General features: G+C 38.9%; 1 protein-coding gene and 1 long non-coding RNA gene across 4 annotated transcripts in view; both read right to left on the bottom strand.

Annotated features, from left to right (window-relative positions):
• LOC117331609 (plexin-A2-like) overlaps positions 1-19,682 on the bottom strand; it is a 128,016-nt gene that overhangs the window by 42,135 nt on the left and 66,199 nt on the right. The window contains exons 18-20 of the mRNA XM_033890420.1: positions 16,495-16,647; positions 14,943-15,162; positions 7,294-7,445 (exon numbers count right to left, since the gene is read on the bottom strand). Coding sequence (XP_033746311.1) covers positions 7,294-7,445; positions 14,943-15,162; positions 16,495-16,647 — 525 coding nt within the window. The remainder of the gene's footprint in view (positions 1-7,293; positions 7,446-14,942; positions 15,163-16,494; positions 16,648-19,682) is intronic.
• Positions 5,435-7,274, bottom strand: LOC117331610. 3 transcript variants are annotated; one of them, XR_004533588.1, is made up of 3 exons: positions 6,990-7,274; positions 6,636-6,915; positions 5,435-6,533 (listed from the first exon to the last, which is right to left on the bottom strand). It is a non-coding gene; the product is annotated as an uncharacterized LOC117331610 (long non-coding RNA). The 3 variants fall into 3 exon arrangements; XR_004533587.1 differs by having other exon boundaries at positions 6,636-6,957; positions 7,009-7,274; XR_004533589.1 differs by lacking the exon at positions 6,990-7,274 and adding an exon at positions 6,962-6,979.

Below are 19,682 nucleotides of genomic sequence, written 5' to 3'. Positions count from 1 at the left end.
ACTCCTGTAGTTAGGTTATAACTGGTATACTCCTGTAGCCAGGTTATAACTGGTATACTCCTGTAGCCAGGTTATAATTGGTATACTCCTGTAGCTAGGTTCTAATTGGTATACCCCTGTAGCCAGGTTCTAATTGGTATACTCCTGTAGTTAGGTTATAACTGGTATACTCCTGTAGCCAGGTTATAACTGGTATACCCCTGTAGCCAGGTTATAACTGGTATACCCCTGTAGCCAGGTTCTAATTGGTATACTCCTGTAGCCAGGTTATAACTGGTATACTCCTGTAGCCAGGTTATAACTGGTATACTTCTGTAGCCAGGTTCTAATTGGTATACTCCTGTAGCCAGGTTCTAATTGGTATACTCCTGTAGCCAGGTTCTAATTGGTATACTCCTGTAGCCAGGTTATAATTGGTATACTCCTGTAGCCAGGTTATAACTGGTATACTCCTGTAGCCAGGTTCTAATTGGTATACTCCTGTAGCCAGGTTCTAATTGGTATACTCCTGTAGCCAGGTTCTAATTGGTATACTCCTGTAGCCAGGTTATAATTGGTATACTCCTGTAGCCAGGTTATAACTGGTATACTCCTGTAGCCAGGTTCTAATTGGTATACTCCTGTAGCTAGGTTCTAATTTAATTCTATATTAAATGATCGTTAATGGATCTATAAATGTATGCAAGGCTGATAATTTCTTTACTTTTCCCATCTTCAGCTTTTCATCTAAATCATTTAAAAAAAAAAGGGTGACCTCAGTATGAAACCCGAGAAAAATCCTCATAACTGAACATACACAACAAGGAATACGAAAAAAAAGATCTAGGAAGAAATTTCCAAGAAATATTGATGAAAATCTTTAACTATAAAAATTCAAATTTGCCATGTGTCGACTATTTTGTATTCTGATCAGTCACAAAAACATGTACAACTGAAATATATAGGGACCAAAGAGAACCTCCATATCGATAAAGATCAATCCAATGCTTCTCCACAACAAGTGATAACAAGATTTGTTTAATGATGGAAGTATGAAATCAAGATGGACACCTGTACATATAGAGCAATTTACATAGCCCACCATCACCACACATTCAAAAACAAGAGATCCCAGAGGAATCTTGGCACCCAACATTGAATGATCTTTATCAGTCTAATGAAAAACTGATCGTTTCTCTACTTTTTTCTTCTTTCCCCTTTTACTTTAAATCATTTGATCATATGGGAAACCTACATCTGAACTCGAAGAAAGATCTAAGAAAAAGATAATTGGGCACAAGTAGGGACAGAAGGGAACCTACATGTAAGTACGTAGTGCTATTCAAGAAATAGGAATTAAAAGGGGTGGTTTATGGACAGACAACAGACGGTGGTCCATCTGATAATGGTGGGCTTAAATGGCTATGACCTTCAGCTTTGACCTTGAGAATGTATCAGAGTGACACAACTGGGACCAAAGACGAACCAGTGAACAAGATTTGACAAAAACCTTTCCAGTACTTCATAACAGCACGATGACATCAAACCTTTAAATCCAGGGTTAATTGTTTAGCATGTATATTGTTTCATATATCCATTGTTTTAAAATATTATATACAACCTAGAATGATTTTTTTATCAGCAGACAAAATTTATTGTAGTATGTACCAGGGTGTTAATTATTTTCAATTTTTTCAGATATTTTTGATGGTGGCATTTTAAAATAAGATTTTATTTTGTTTAATCATGACAAATATTTGTTTATTCATAACATGTGGTTTATTTGACATTTAATGTTTTAAATACAATATATATGATGAACTGATTATTTTTATATGTAACAGATGAATTGTTTTAGGATACTTATTATCTATGTTGTGTTATAATAGTATTATCTCATTATCACAAAGAAAACCATACCAAGGATGTATACTTTGTATCCCTGAATAAATAACATGCTTTTATATGTATGAATATGTGTATAGAGAAGAGATATATTTTGAAATGAGATACATGTATAAAATATATATCTTTCTGAAAAGAATAAAAAATAACCTGAGTATAAATTCATCTTATTGCCATCAATTTTAAAGCCTTTTCTTTTGGAATATATGAACACTATTTTAGGACAAAACAAAAGAATATCTGATGAGTAGGTTAAGTCATCTTTTATGATGACCTACAAGCATTGTGACATCTGGGTTAGACCTAAGGTCCAGTATTTGGTTCGGGGGTGCAAATGGACTGCTTACCGCAAGAATGTTGGGTGTTACGTGATAAGCATAATTCAAGTTATCTCCCCTTAATAATAATACATGTAATTACAAGACATGGCCGCTTGTACAAATAGTCTATTGTCAAAATCCAAGAACAGCAGCTGTCGACCTTAATGTTTTGTAATTGGTCCTAAAATAAAAGTATGAACAAGCTATGAAACAAGGGGAACCTGTATATGTAATTTGAGAAAGATCCCTTCAGTACATTCTGAATAATATTATTAATAAAACTTCAATTGTCAAAATTCAAGATGGCCACCTCTCGGCAAAGTTATTTTCTTATCTTTCCAAAAATGAAATAGACACAACTAGGGATCAGGGGGAGCCTACAGCTGAAATTTCAGAAAGATTCCTCTTGTTCTTTTGGAGGAATTGCAATAATAAAATGATAAGTTTCAAATGTCTAAATCCAAGATGGTCGTCTGTCAACCATGTTGTTTTTTGATTCGTCCCAAAATAGAATATATGCAGAACTATATATAGGGACCAAGGAGAATATATGCTTGTAATATCAGAAACATTCTTCCATTAGCTTTTGAGAAATAACGGTAACTAACTTCAATTGTCAAAATCCAAGATGGTCGCCTGATGACCATGTTGCTTTTCAGTTGGTTCTAAAATGGAATATGCACTACTAACAACCAAGGGGAACATACATATTACATTTCAGAAAGATCCCTTCAATATTTTCTGAGAAATAGACTGACGTACGGATGAACGACTGACCACGGACATAGGGCGATTTGAATAGCCCACCACCTGTTGACAGTGGGCTAATGAAAAGAAGAAAGCAGTGTGTGAGATCATTGTTATTTATGATGTAATTAAGTGGTTCAAGTCTGACCCATTAGAAGAGAAAGTGCTAATAATATTAATACAAAGGTACAATAGTTTTGAATATTCTTCGTTTACATTTAGTATATATCTGGTGTATATATAGGCCTAACAGAATCCCATACCTTATAAGGAATGACCATCTGTAACAAAATTAGGACTTATAAGCCAGGCCTGTAATACCAATACACTGTATGTATGTTACCATCAAGCTGTCAGAGCTACATCTATCCTTTCTCATTTGTTTTACACTGAAACCAGCTGACTTTACTAGCCACTGACTTTACTAGCCACTGACTTAAACGACATCCTGTAACATCCATTTGTATCCAACAGAACAATTAAATGCTCCACTGTCACTGCCTACAATGACTATACTGACACACTGTCATATCCGCCAAACTGACTTTACCTACACACTGTCATATCCGACAAACTGACTTTACCGACACACTGTCATATCCGACACACTGACTTTACTGACACACTGTCATATCCGACACATTGACTTTACCGGCTCACTGTCATATCCGACACACTGACTTTACTGACACACTGTCATATCCGACACATTGACTTTACCGACACACTGTCATATCCGACACATTGACTTTACCGACACACTGTCATATCCGACACACTGACTTTACTAACATACTGTCATATCCTACACTCTGACTTTACTAACACACTGTCATATCCGACACACTGACTTTACTGACACACTGTCATATCTGAAACACTGACTTTACCGACACACTGTCATATCTGACACACTGACTTTACTAACACACTGTCATATCTGACACTGACTTTACTTACACACTGTCATATCTGACACACTGACTCTGTCCCATACAGTGTTAACAAAGTCAGGTTTCAATATTAATGTATATAACTACATGTATATTATAGCGATCCCACCATTGAATGACCTTCATTAGTTATAAGACTGATCTTTTCATTCTTTAATGATTTGATAACAAAGGGAACTAACTTGCATATAAAATCTGTTTTGTTTTCTGGACTCAAAATCCAATCAGCTGTTATCACTTATTACCTTTTTGCCGCTCATGTTTAAGAAAATTAAAATCAAAATAAAATCAAAATTTACCTTTCTAATTTTCACATCAACAAACAATGACCGTATATATTTCCCGCAAGTTCAAAATTTAGAATTCCTTTCCAGATCAATTTTGTGCTTGACATGCTCTGTGAAAAAAGACTGAAAACACAAGTTCTTTGAAGCAAATTTGGAATGTGCCAAAATGCGTATTTTTGTTGTATCTGTCACTACAGAACCAAATCCCCGTAATGTATTGCGAAAATACAACAATGGAGCTAGGTGATGGTTTAACATTTCAAGATTTCTTACCCTAGCAGGAATACGGATCTCGGGTAGTCAACCCCCTTCAGCAGATAACATTGTCATTTCATCTACTACAATGCTAATATTGGTGTGTCAAGATTTAGGCATTCAATTTGTAGAATTTCTAGTGACACTCAAATTCGAGAAAGAGAACAAATGACATCAAACTCCCCTAAAACATCTTCATTTTTGGTGCTTGATCGAATCCCAAAATTTGTATTATCTTACACAAAAACCGAAAAACAAGGGGAAAAACTTGTTGTTTCTTGAAAACTTCATAGTGGTTTGATCGCCTTGGTTGAATCTTTCGATTCAATACAATACTGTTGATTATTTGTTTTAAAATTTGTGAAATTGAGGTACTTATTTTATCTAACCTCCAGTTTAATGTCATCCAACATGAAAGGTCAGGATGAACTATAGCTGTCATTTGCCATCGAGTTAAAAACTGGTGGAGATATTAATTAAGGAAAGGACGTCAGGATTTGTTTAATAGAGTGCCATCCAAAGGATTTCTTGTTGTATTTTCATCATTATTTGATATCAATAAAATAACATAAACATTCTTCATGAATGCAAGCAGTTCCTGATAAAGATATATGGAGGAAATCTGTATCACTGCTATAAGATGCCTGCTGTTGCTACATTGGCTTTATTATCTCTGGATGGTTCTTCTATTTAAAACGTTATCTTACAAAACCTTTCTCTCTTGAGCAGCTCTATATAAGTACCATGACATTCATTCAGAAACAACACTAAACCAGTTTAAATGATTGTAATATTTGTTGTTGCATTACTTAAAAGAGCCAAAGACATGTCCTGATAAAATTTACATACATCAAAATCACCCGCTCACTCCGTCATTTCAGGAATTCAAAATTATATTGAAAATATTTTTTTTTTGCTCACTCACTCCAATTTTGAAATCTCAGTTTGTCAAATTGGTATGGCCTAAGTGCTGGTTTAGAGACTTACCTCACACTGGTCTGGACACTTACCTCACACTGGTCTGGAGACTTACCTCACACTGGTCTGGAGACTTACCTCACACTGGTCTGGACACTTACCTCACACTGGTCTGGATACTTACCTCACACTGGTCTGGAGACTTACCTCACACTGGTCTGGACACTTACCTCACACTGGTCTGGAGACTTACCTCACACTGGTCTGGAGACTTACCTCACACTGGTCTGGAGACTTACCTCACACTGGTCTGGACACTTACCTCACACTGGTCTGGAGACTTACCTCACACTGGTCTGGAGACTTACCTCACACTGGTCTGGATACTTACCTCACACTGGTCTGGAGACTTACCTCACACTGGTCTGGAGACTTACCTCATACTGGTCTGGATACTTACCTCACACTGGTCTGGACACTTACCTCACACTGGTCTGGACACTTACCTCACACTGGTCTGGATACTTACCTCACACTGGTCTGGAGACTTACCTCACACTGGTCTGGATACTTACCTCACACTGGTCTGGATACTTACCTCACACTGGTCTGGACACTTACCTCACACTGGTCTGGAGACTTACCTCACACTGGTCTGGACACTTACCTCACACTGGTCTGGAGACTTACCTCACACTGGTCTGGAGACTTACCTCACACTGGTCTGGAGACTTACCTCACACTGGTCTGGAGACTTACCTCACACTGGTCTGGAGACTTACCTCACACTAGTCTGGAGACTTACCTCACACTGGTCTGGACACTTACCTCACACTGGTCTGGAAACTTACCCCACACTGGTCTGGAGACTTACCTCACACTGGTCTGGAGACTTACCTCACACTGGTCTGGAGACTTACCTCACACTAGTCTGGAGACTTACCTCACACTAGTCTGGAGACTTACCTCACACTGGTCTGGAGACTTACCTCACACTGGTCCTGAGATCTACCTCCCACTGGTCTGGAGACTTACCTCACACTGGTCTGGAGACTTACCTCACACTGGTCTGGAGACTTACCTCACACTGGTCTGGAGACTTACCTCACACTGGTCTGGAGACTTACCTCACACTAGTCTGGAGACTTACCTCACACTTGTCTGGAGACCTACTGAGCTTGGTTATGGTCCAGAGACTTACCTCACACTGGTCTGGAGACTTACCTCACACTGGTCTGGAGACCTACTGAGCTTGGTTATGGTCCAGAGACTTACCTCACACTGGTCTGGAGACTTACCTCACACTGGTCTGGAGACTTACCTCACACTAGTCTGGAGACTTACCTCACACTTGTCTGGAGACTTACCTCACACTGGTCTGGATACTTACCTCACACTGGTCCTGAGATCTACCTCCCACTGGTCTGGAGACTTACCTCACACTGGTCTGGAGACTTACCTCACACTGGTCTGGAGACTTACCTCACACTGGTCTGGAGACTTACCTCACACTGGTCTGGAGACTTACCTCACACTGGTCTGGAGACTTACCTCACACTAGTCTGGAGACTTACCTCACACTTGTCTGGAGACCTACTGAGCTTGGTTATGGTCCAGAGACTTACCTCACACTGGTCTGGAGACTTACCTCACACTGGTCTGGAGACTTACCTCACACTGGTCTGGACACTTACCTCACACTGGTCTGGAGACTTACCTCACACTAGTCTGGAGACTTACCTCACACTTGTCTGGAGACTTACCTCACACTGGTCTGGAGACTTACCTCACACTGGTCTGGAGACTTACCTCACACTGGTCTGAAGACTTACCTCACACTGGTCTGGAGACTTACCTCACACTGGTCTGGAGACTTACCTCACACTGGTCTGGAGACCTACTGAGCTTGGTTATGGTCCAGAGACTTACCTCAGCACTGGTCTTGAAGTAGATGCTCTCCCCTGCCTTGAGCTTGGGGAACAGTGTGTGGAAGGAATAGTTGTGGTAGTTGAAATAAGGAATTCCAGTGGTCACTAAGTCTCCTTTGATGTCCTGCATACTCATCTGCATGTCTGCGAACACTTAGAAAACATCAACAAACTGGTTATATATTACACATGATTGTAGTGAGGAGTCATATTTGAAGTTACAGTAGTCTTATATAGACTTTTACCTGATTATTCTACATAGGTCTCATAGCCCATATCCAATAATACCCTCTAGTAATGAAAATGTGATTTTTCAATTTACACCATTTCTGTTTTAAATTTCAACACTGGCCATGGATTTCAGAGAGGTTACCTAGTAAGATTTTCATATCTTGAGCTTGTGTAGTATCATATATCTCTGATGCTCAGGCAGTGTTATAAATAAATAGAGTGTCATTGTAAGGTGCCTGTCAACATATGTAAAAGTGATGACTGTAACTGTAGCTGTCCTGAGGAGTTAATCAAATCAATAGGTCACTGCCTGTCATCACTGGACGGTAATCAAATCAACAGGTCACTGCCTGTCAGCACTGGACGGTAATCAAATCAATAGGTCACTGCCTGTCAGCACTGGACGGTAATCAAATCAACAGGTCACTGCCTGTCAGCACTGGACGGTAATCAAATCAACAGGTCACTGCCTGTCAGCACTGGACGGTAATCAAATCAATAGGTCACTGCCTGTCAGCACTGGACGGTAATCAAATCAACAGGTCACTGCCTGTCAGCACTGGACGGTAATCAAATCAACAGGTCACTGCCTGTCAGCACTGGACGGTAATCAAATCAATAGGTCACTGCCTGTCAGCACTGTACAGCGGCCGAATAGGTCACTGCCTGTCAGCACTGGACGATAATCAAATCAACAGGTCACTGCCTGTCAGCACTGGACGGTAATCAAATCAACAGGTCACTACCTGTCAGCACTAGACAGCGGCCAAATAGGTCACTACCTGTCAGCACTGGACAGCGGCCAAATAGGTCACTACCTGTCAGCACTGGACGGTAATCAAATCAATAGGTCACTGCCTGTCAGCACTGGACAGCGGCCAAATAGGTCTAACAATAATAGCTGCATTGCACAAAACAAAATCTTCTTGTAATGATTGGAAATACAGTTGTAATGATTGGGGATACAGTTGTAATGATTGGGGATACAGTTGTAATGATTGGGGATACAGTTGTCATGATTGGGGATACAGTTGTAATGATTGGGGATACAGTTGTAATGATTGGGGATACAATTGTAATGATTGGGGATACAGTTGTAATGATTGGGGATACAGTTGTAATGATTGGGGATACAGTTGTAATGATTGGGGATACAGTTGTAATGATTGGGGATACAGTTGTAATGATTGGGGATACAGTTGTAATGATTGGGGATACAGTTGTAATGATTGGGGATACAGTTGTGTAATGATTGGGGATACAGTTGTAATGATTGGGGATACAGTTGTAATGATCAGGATACAGTTGTAATGATTGGGGATACAGTTGTAATGATTGGGGATACAGTTGTAATGATTGGGGATACAGTTGTAATGATTGGGGATACAGTTGTAATGATCGGGGATACAGTTGTAATGATCGGGGATACAGTTGTAATGATCGGGGATACAGTTGTAATGATTGGGGATACAGTTGTAATGATTGGGGATACAGTTGTAATGATTGGGGATACAGTTGTAATGATTGGGGATACAGTTGTAATGATTGGGGATACAGTTGTAATGATCGGAATACAGTTGTAATGATTGGGGATACAGTTGTAATGATTGGGGATACAGTTGTAATGATTGGGGATACAGTTGTAATGATTGGGGATACAGTTGTAATGATTGGGGATACAGTTGTAATGATTGGGGATACAGTTGTAATGATTGGGGATACAGTTGTAATGATTGGGGATACAGTTGTAATGATTGGGGATACAGTTGTAATGATTGGGGATACAGTTGTAATGATTGGGGATACAGTTGTAATGATTGGGGATACAGTTGTAATGATTGGGGATACAGTTGTAATGATTGGGGATACAGTTGTAATGATCGGGGATACAGTTGTAATGATTGGGGATACAGTTGTAATGATTGGGGATACAGTTGTAATGATTGGGGATACAGTTGTAATGATTGGGGATACAGTTGTAATGATTGGGGATACAGTTGTAATGATTGGGGATACAGTTGTAATGATTGGGGATACAGTTGTAATGATTGGGGATACAGTTGTAATGATTGGGGATACAGTTGTAATGATTGGGGATACAGTTGTAATGATTGGGGATACAGTTGTGTAATGATTGGGGATACAGTTGTAATGATTGGGATACAGTTGTAATGATTGGGGATACAGTTGTAATGATTGGGGATACAGTTGTAATGATTGGGGATACAGTTGTAATGATTGGGGATACAGTTGTAATGATTGGGGATACAGTTGTAATGATTGGGGATACAGTTGTAATGATTGGGGATACAGTTGTAATGATTGGGGATACAGTTGTAATGATTGGGGATATAGTTGTAATGATTGGGGATACAGTTGTAATGATTGGGGATACAGTTGTAATGATTGGGGATACAGTTGTAATGATTGGGGATACAGTTGTAATGATTGGGGATACAGTTGTAATGATTGGGGATACAGTTGTAATGATTGGGGATACAGTTGTGTAATGATTGGGGATACAGTTGTAATGATTGGGGATACAGTTGTAATGATTGGGGATACAGTTGTAATGATTGGGGATACAGTTGTAATGATTGGGGATACAGTTGTAATGATTGGGGATACAGTTGTAATGATCGGGGATACAGTTGTAATGATCGGGGATACAGTTGTAATGATTGGGGATACAGTTGTAATGATTGGGGATACAGTTGTGTAATGATTGGGGATACAGTTGTGTAATGATTGGGGATACAGTTGTAATGATTGGGGATACAGTTGTAATGATTGGGGATATAGTTGTAATGATTGGATCGTTTAATGATTGGGGATACAGTTGTAATGATGGGGATACAGTTGTAATGATTGGGATACAGTTTAATGATGGGATACGTGTGTAATGATTGGGGATACAGTTGTAATGATTGGGGATACAGTTGTAATGATTGGGGATACAGTTGTGTAATGATTGGGGATACAGTTGTATGATTGGATACATTGTATATTGGGGATACAGTTGTAATGATGGGATAAGTATAAGATTGGGGATACAGTGTATGATGGGGATACAGTTGTGTAATGATTGGGGATACAGTTGTAATGATTGGGGATACAGTTGTAATGATTGGGGATATAGTTGTGTAATGATTGGGGATACAGTTGTAATGATTGGGGATACAGTTGTGTAATGATTGGGGATACAGTTGTAATGATGTGGGGATACAGTTCTAATGATTGGGGATATAGTTATAATGATTGGGATACAGTTGTAATGATTGGGGATACAGTTGTGTAATGATTGGGGATACAGTTGTAATGATTGGGGATACAGTTGTAATGATTGGGGATACAGTTGTAATGATTGGGGATACAGTTGTGTAATGATTGGGGATACAGTTGTGTAATGATTGGGGATACAGTTGTAATGATTGGGGATACAGTTGTAATGATTGGGGATACAGTTGTAATGATTGGGGATACAGTTGTAATGATTGGGGATACAGTTGTAATGATTGGGGATACAGTTGTAATGATTGGGGATACAGTTGTAATGATTGGGGATACAGTTGTAATGATTGGGGATACAGTTGTGTAATGATTGGGGATACAGTTGTGTAATGATTGGGGATACAGTTGTAATGATTGGGGATACAGTTGTAATGATTGGGGATACAGTTGTGTAATGATTGGGGATACAGTTGTAATGATTGGGGATACAGTTGTAATGATTGGGGATACAGTTGTGTAATGATTGGGGATACAGTTGTAATGATTGGGGATACAGTTGTGTAATGATTGGGGATACAGTTGTAATGATTGGGGATACAGTTGTAATGATTGGGGATACAGTTGTGTAATGATTGGGGATACAGTTGTAATGATTGGGGATACAGTTGTAATGATTGGGGATACAGTTGTGTAATGATTGGGGATACAGTTGTAATGATTGGGGATACAGTTGTAATGATTGGGGATACAGTTGTGTAATGATTGGGGATACAGTTGTAATGATTGGGGATACAGTTGTAATGATTGGGATACAGTTGTAATGATTGGGGATACAGTTGTAATGATTGGGGATACAGTTGTGTAATGATTGGGGATACAGTTGTAATGATTGGGGATACAGTTGTGTAATGATTGGGGATACAGTTTGTAATGATTGGGGATACAGTTGTAATGATTGGGGATACAGTTTGTAATGATTGGGGATACAGTTGTAATGATTGGGGATACAGTTGTAATGATTGGGGATACAGTTGTGTAATGATTGGGGATACAGTTGTAATGATTGGGGATACAGTTGTAATGATTGGGGATACAGTTGTAATGATGGGGATACAGTTGTAATGATTGGGGATACAGTTGTAATGATTGGGGATACAGTTGTGTAATGATTGGGGATACAGTTGTGTAATGATTGGGGATACAGTTGTAATGATTGGGGATACAGTTGTGTAATGATTGGGGATACAGTTGTAATGATTGGGGATACAGTTGTGTAATGATTGGGGATACAGTTGTAATGATTGGGGATACAGTTGTAATGATTGGGGATACAGTTGTAATGATTGGGGATACAGTTGTAATGATTGGGGATACAGTTGTGTAATGATTGGGGATACAGTTGTGTAATGATTGGGGATACAGTTGTAATGATTGGGGATACAGTTGTAATGATTGGGGATACAGTTGTGTAATGATTGGGGATATAGTTGTAATGATTGGGGATACAGTTGTAATGATTGGGGATACAGTTGTAATGATTGGGGATACAGTTGTGTAATGATTGGGGATACAGTTGTAATGATTGGGGATACAGTTGTGTAATGATTGGGGATACAGTTGTAATGATTGGGGATACAGTTGTAATGATTGGGGATACAGTTGTGTAATGATTGGGGATACAGTTGTGTAATGATTGGGGATACAGTTGTAATGATTGGGGATACAGTTGTAATGATTGGGGATACAGTTTGTAATGATTGGGGATACAGTTGTAATGATTGGGGATACAGTTGTAATGATTGGGGATACAGTTGTAATGATTGGGGATACAGTTGTGTAATGATTGGGGATACAGTTGTAATGATTGGGGATACAGTTGTAATGATTGGGGATACAGTTGTAATGATTGGGGATACAGTTGTGTAATGATTGGGGATACAGTTGTAATGATTGGGGATACAGTTGTAATGATTGGGGATACAGTTGTAATGATTGGGGATACAGTTGTAATGATTGGGGATACAGTTGTAATGATTGGGGATACAGTTGTGTAATGATTGGGGATACAGTTGTGTAATGATTGGGGATACAGTTGTAATGATTGGGGATACAGTTGTGTTATGATTGGGGATACAGTTGTAATGATTGGGGATACAGTTGTAATGAATGGGGATACAGTTGTGTAATGATTGGGGATACAGTTGTGAATGATTGGGGACAGTTGTAATGATTGGGGATACAGTTGTAATGATTGGGGATACATTTGTAATGAGGGGGTTCGGGGATACAGTTGTTGGTAATGATTGGCGGATACAGTTGTAATGATTGCGGATTACAGTTGTAATGATTCGGGATACAGTTTGTATATTTTGTGATACAAGTGTAATGATGGGGATTACAGTTGGTCAATGATTTGGGATACAGTTGTGTAATGCGTGGGGATACAGTTGTAATGATTTGGGATACAGTTGTAATGATTGGGGATTTACAGTTGTAATGATTGGGGATACAGTCTGTAATAATTGGGGATACAGTTGTAATGATTGGGGATACTAGTTTTTGTAATAATTGGGGATACAGTTGTGTAATGATTGGGGATACAGTTGTAATGATTGGGGATACAGTTGTAATGATTGGGGATACAGTTGTGTAATGATTGGGGATACAGTTGTAATGATTGGGGATACAGTTGTAATGATTGGGGATATAGTTGTAATGATTGGGGATATAGTTGTGTAATGATTGGGGATACAGTTGTAATGATTGGGGATACAGTTGTAATGATTGGGGATACAGTTGTGTAATGATTGGGGATACAGTTGTAATGATTGGGGATACAGTTGTAATGATTGGGGATACAGTTGTAATGATTGGGGATACAGTTGTGTAATGATTGGGGATACAGTTGTGTAATGATTGGGGATACAGTTGTGTAATGATTGGGGATACAGTTGTGTAATGATTGGGGATATAGTTGTAATGATTGGGGATACAGTTGTAATGATTGGGGATACAGTTGTAATGATTGGGGATACAGTTGTGTAATGATTGGGGATACAGTTGTGTAATGATTGGGGATACAGTTGTAATGATTGGGGATACAGTTGTGTAATGATTGGGGATATAGTTGTAATGATTGGGGATACAGTTGTAATGATTGGGGATACAGTTGTAATGATTGGGGATACAGTTGTAATGATTGGGGATACAGTTGTGTAATGATTGGGGATACAGTTGTAATGATTGGGGATACAGTTGTGTAATGATTGGGGATACAGTTGTAATGATTGGGGATACAGTTGTAATGATTGGGGATACAGTTGTAATGATTGGGGATACAGTTGTGTAATGATTGGGGATACAGTTGTGTAATAATTGGGGATACAGTTGTTAATGATTGGGGATACAGTTGTAATGATTGGGGATATAGTTGTGTAATGATTGGGGATACAGTTGTGTAATGATTGGGATACAGTTGTAAATGATTGGGGATACAGTTGTAATGATTGGGGATACAGTGTGTAAATGATTGGGGATACAGTTGTGTAATGATTGGGGATACAGTTGTGTATATTGGGGACAGTTGTAATGATTGGGATACAGTTGGTATGATTGGGGATACAGTTGTAATGATTGGGGATACAGTGTAATGTTGGGAACAGTTGTAATGATTGGGGAACAGTTTGTAATATTGGGATACAGTTGTAATGATTATACATGTAATATGGGATACATTGTAGTTGGTCAGTTTTATGTGGGATAAGTTGTATGATTGGATACAGTTTGTATGATTGGGGTCAGTAATGATAACAGTGTGAATGATTGGGGAAACAGTGTAATGATTGGGTACAGTTGTATGATGGATATTTGTAATTTGGAACAGTTGTAAATTAATAGTTGAATTACTTGATCAGTTTAATGTTGGGATCATTTCAATGATTGTGATACTTAAAATTGTGTCCTTTTATAATGAACATTGATATGGGGAACATGGAAAGGGGCTAGTGGAATGTTGGGATCAGTTTATGATGGGGATAAAAGTTGTAAGATGGGATACATTGAGAAATGGGGATACATTTAAGATTGGGATAAGTTTAAAGTACATTTGTAATGATTGGATACATAAGTATACATTTAATTTGGGATACAGTTGTTATGATTATATACATAGTAAATTATGAAATGTACCTTCTCTGCTCTTGTTTCTGATGTTGCTCTCCATTTCCACCATGTCGTGCTGGAGCTTGGAAAGTTGGCTGTCCTTCTTACGTCCACGAATGATACAGTATGTGATCACTGACAACATGGCCACCACCACGCCACCTAGTGCTGCAATGATTATAATGATTTTCAGGTCCTTCTCGTAGTAGATGACACCAACATTTTTTTGAAGACTGCCGACCAAAACCTAAATTGAAGACAAAACTGCAGTAAATTAGACAAATATATGGAAAGTACATTGAGTAAATATAAGTAATTAAATTGTTGGAGAATATTTGAGTCAATGGTCAATTTTAAAAAAGAAAACACAAACACAAAATATTCCTTTTCTTCTTTTTTTCTTCTTCTTGCTCTTATTATCAAAAGATGGTCTAAATCACCATAAAAATCAATTTTATATGACCACCCAACCTGTGACCACTGGTCAGTGTAGCAGGCTAATTAGGGCTTGGGGCACTAGGCCCTAGACAGCCTCAGTGGGTGCTGGGGCGCTTATCAGTAAACAGTGCTGGGGCTGAAAGAGTTAAGGAAGTATCTATTTCAGTCAATGGTCAGTAAAGTATTAAGGAAGTATCTATTTCAGTCAATGGTCAGTAAAGTATTAAGGAAGTATCTATTTCAGTCAATGGTCAGTAAAGTATTAAGGAAGTATCTATTTCAGTCAATGGTCAGTAAAGTATTAAGGAAGTATCTATTTCAGTCAATGGTCAGTAATGTCTTTAGAAAGTACATTTGAGTTAATGGTCAGTAGAGAATTTAGGAAGTACATTTGAGTCAATGGTCATTATATATAGTAGCTAAAAAGTACATTTGAGTCAATGGTCATTATAGTAGCTAAAAAGTACATTTGAGTCAATGGTCAGTAAAGGATTTAGGAAGTGCATTTGGGTCAATGGTCATTATAGTAGCTAAAAATTGCATTTGAGTCAATGGTCAGTAGAGAATTTAGGAAGTACATTTGAGTCAATGGTCATTATAGTAGCTAAAAAGTACATTTGAGTCAATGGTCAGTAAAGGATTTGGGAAGTACATTTGAGTCAATGGTCATTATAGTAGCTAAAAAGTACATTTGAGTCAATGGTCAGTAAGGATTTAGGAAGTATATATTTGAGTCAATGGTTAGTAGGGATTTAGGAAGTATATATTTGAGTCAATGATTAGTAAGGATTTAGGAAGTATATATTTGAGTCAATGGTTAGTAAGGATTTAGGAAGTACATATTTGAGTCAATGATTAGTAAGGATTTAGGAAGTATATATTTGAGTCAATGGTTAGTAAGGATTTAGGAAGTACATATTTGAGTTAATGGTTAGTAAGGATTTAGGAAGTATATATTTGAGTCAATGATAAGTAGGGATTTAGGAAGTATATATTTGAGTCGAATGGTTAGTAAGGATTTAGGAAGTACATATTTGAGTTAATGGTTAGTAAGGATTTACGAAGTACATATTTGAGTTAATGGTTAGTAAGGATTTACGAAGTACATATTTGAGTTAATGGTCAGTATAAACTCCCTTACCTCCACCTGGTATTCATTTCCCTTTGACAGAAAGTCGGGTGGTTTAAAGGTGATAAGTGTGCCATTAGCGTTGACCTTAACCTCATCACAGTTGGCGGACTGGACAAAAACCCGGTAGTCTGACTCAACAGCTCCTCGCAGTAGGTCCCTACCCTGCAGGTTACAAAAGGAGAGGAGAAGGTGGTAACCATCATCTATTTGCATTGGTCTTAGGCGATTCCTCTTTTTTCTTTTCTCTATCTATTGTATTTGCCATCGATGTAGTGAATTAATCACAGGCGTATACTTATACTGGTGTCAGATTCCCTTGTCTTACCTAGACAGGTGTATACTTATACTGGTGTCAGATTCCCTTGTCTTACCTAGACAGGTGTATACTTATACTGGTGTCAGATTCCCTTGTCTTACCTAGACAGGTGTATACTTATACTGGTGTCAGATTCCCTTGTCTTACCTAGACAGGTGTATACTTATACTGGTGTCAGATTCCCTTGTCTTACCTAGACAGGTGTATACTTACTTATACTGGTGTCAGATTCCCTTGTCTTACCTAGACAGGTGTATACTTATACTGGTGTCAGATTCCCTTGTCTTACCTAGACAGGTGTATACTTATACTGGTGTCAGATTCCCTTGTCTTACCTAGACAGGTGTATACTTATACTGGTGTCAGATTCCCTTGTCTTACCTAGACAGGTTTATACTTATACTGGTGTCAGATTCCCTTGTCTTACCTAGACAGGTGTATACTTATACTGGTGACAGATTCCCTTGTCTTACCTAGACAGGTTTATACTTATACTGGTGACAGATTCCCTTGTCTTACCTAGACAGGTGTATACTTATACTGGTGTCAGATTCCCTTGTCTTACCTAGACAGGTGTATACTTATACTGGTGTCAGATTCCCTTGTCTTACCTAGACAGGTGTATACTTATACTGGTGTCAGATTCCCTTGTCTTACCTAGACAGGTGTATACTTATACTGGTGTCAGATTCCCTTGTCTTACCTAGACAGGTGTATACTTATACTGGTGTCAGATTCCCTTGTCTTACCTGGACAGGTGTATACTTATACTGGTGTCAGATTCCCTTGTCTTACCTAGACAGGTGTATACTTATACTGGTGTCAGATTCCCTTGTCTTACCTAGACAGGTGTATACTTATACTGGTGTCAGATTCCCTTGTCTTACCTAGACAGGTGTATACTTATACTGGTGTCAGATTCCCTTGTCTTACCTAGACAGGTGTATACTTATACTGGTGTCAGATTCCCTTGTCTTACCTAGACAGGTGTATACTTATACTGGTGTCAGATTCCCTTGTCTTACCTAGACAGGTGTATACTTATACTGGTGTCAGATTCCCTTGTCTTACCTAGACAGGTGTATACTTATACTGGTGTCAGATTCCCTTGTCTTACCCTGGACAGGTGTATACTTATACTGGTGTCAGATTCCCTTGTCTTACCCTGGACAGGTGTATACTTATACTGGTGTCAGATTCCCTTGTCTTACCTAGACAGGTGTATACTTATACTGGTGTCAGATTCCCTTGTCTTACCTAGACAGGTGTATACTTATACTGGTGTCAGATTCCCTTGTCTTACCTAGACAGGTGTATACTTATACTGGTGTCAGATTCCCTTGTCTTACCTAGACAGGTGTATACTTATACTGGTGTCAGATTCCCTTGTCTTAGATCTAGACAGGTGTATACTTATACTGGTGTCAGATTCCCTTGTCTTACCTAGGACAGGTGTATACTTATACTGGTGTCAGATTCCCTTGTCTTACCTAGACAGGTGTATACTTATACTGGTGTCAGATTCCCTTGTCTTACCCTGGACAGGTGTATACTTATACTGGTGTCAGATTCCCTTGTCTTACCTAGACAGGTGTATACTTATACTGGTGTCAGATTCCCTTGTCTTACCTAGACAGGTGTATACTTATACTGGTGTCAGATTCCCTTGTCTTACCTAGACAGGTGTATACTTATACTGGTGTCAGATTCCCTTGTCTTACCTAGACAGGTGTATACTTATACTGGTGTCAGATTCCCTTGTCTTACCTAGACAGGTGTATACTTATACTGGTGTCAGATTCCCTTGTCTTACCTAGACAGGTGTATACTTATACTGGTGTCAGATTCCCTTGTCTTACCTAGACAGGTGTATACTTATACTGGTGTCAGATTCCCTTGTCTTACCTAGACAGGTGTATACTTATACTGGTGACAGATTCCCTTGTCTTACCTAGACAGGTGTATACTTATACTGGTGTCAGATTCCCTTGTCTTACCTAGACAGGTTTATACTTATACTGGTGTCAGATTCCCTTGTCTTACCCTGGACAGGTGTATACTTATACTGGTGTCAGATTCCCTTGTCTTACCTGGACAGGTGTATACTTACTTATACTGGTGTCAGATTCCCTTGTCTTACCTAGACAGGTGTATACTTATACTGGTGTCAGATTCCCTTGTCTTACCTAGACAGGTGTATACTTACTTATACTGGTGACAGATTCCCTTGTCTTTTTTATATAGATAGAGGTTTAGATAGAGGATTTCTTTGTCTAAGCAATTCATAATGCCATGTCGACAATTCAATGACATCCCAACCCGCCCCACGAATGTGTAGGGAAATGTAACAATGACACAACTAATGCTTTCTTTACTATAACAAAAGGTTCATGGTCCTTAAAGGTCATCTGAATATAATTATAAAGACATTATAAGTACTAGCATAGTTATAGTGCCCATATATATGCAAAAGTTCAAGGAGTAGGAGTGTGCAGCCAGCCGGGATCGAACCCGCGACCCTCGGCTTACTGGTCCGCCACTCTACCGACTGAGCTAAAGGGAAATTCCCCCTAGCCGGAAGCTAGAAGGCGACCATACAACTATGTACAGTATCTACAGTTATAACCCGGCCTGCTACACTACTCCCTCCTTCAAACGTGTTCACCCCCGAACACACCAACCCAGGTTCTCTCTCCAAGGAAGCCTCTTGCTTTCACTTGGAGTGGTCTGCGGCACCAATGTAAAAGTTCAAGGAGTAGTAGTGTGCAGCCAGCCCTAGCCCCTAGCCCAAAGCTAGAAGGCGACCATACAACTATATGTACAGTATTTACAATTAAAACCTGGCCTGCTACATATATAAAGGACCATACATGAGTGGCAA

Source organism: Pecten maximus, chromosome 7 (assembly GCF_902652985.1).
Source record: "Pecten maximus chromosome 7, xPecMax1.1, whole genome shotgun sequence".
NCBI classification, from domain to species: Eukaryota; Metazoa; Mollusca; class Bivalvia; order Pectinida; family Pectinidae; genus Pecten; species Pecten maximus.
This window is presented reverse-complemented; position numbering and strand designations above follow the sequence as displayed.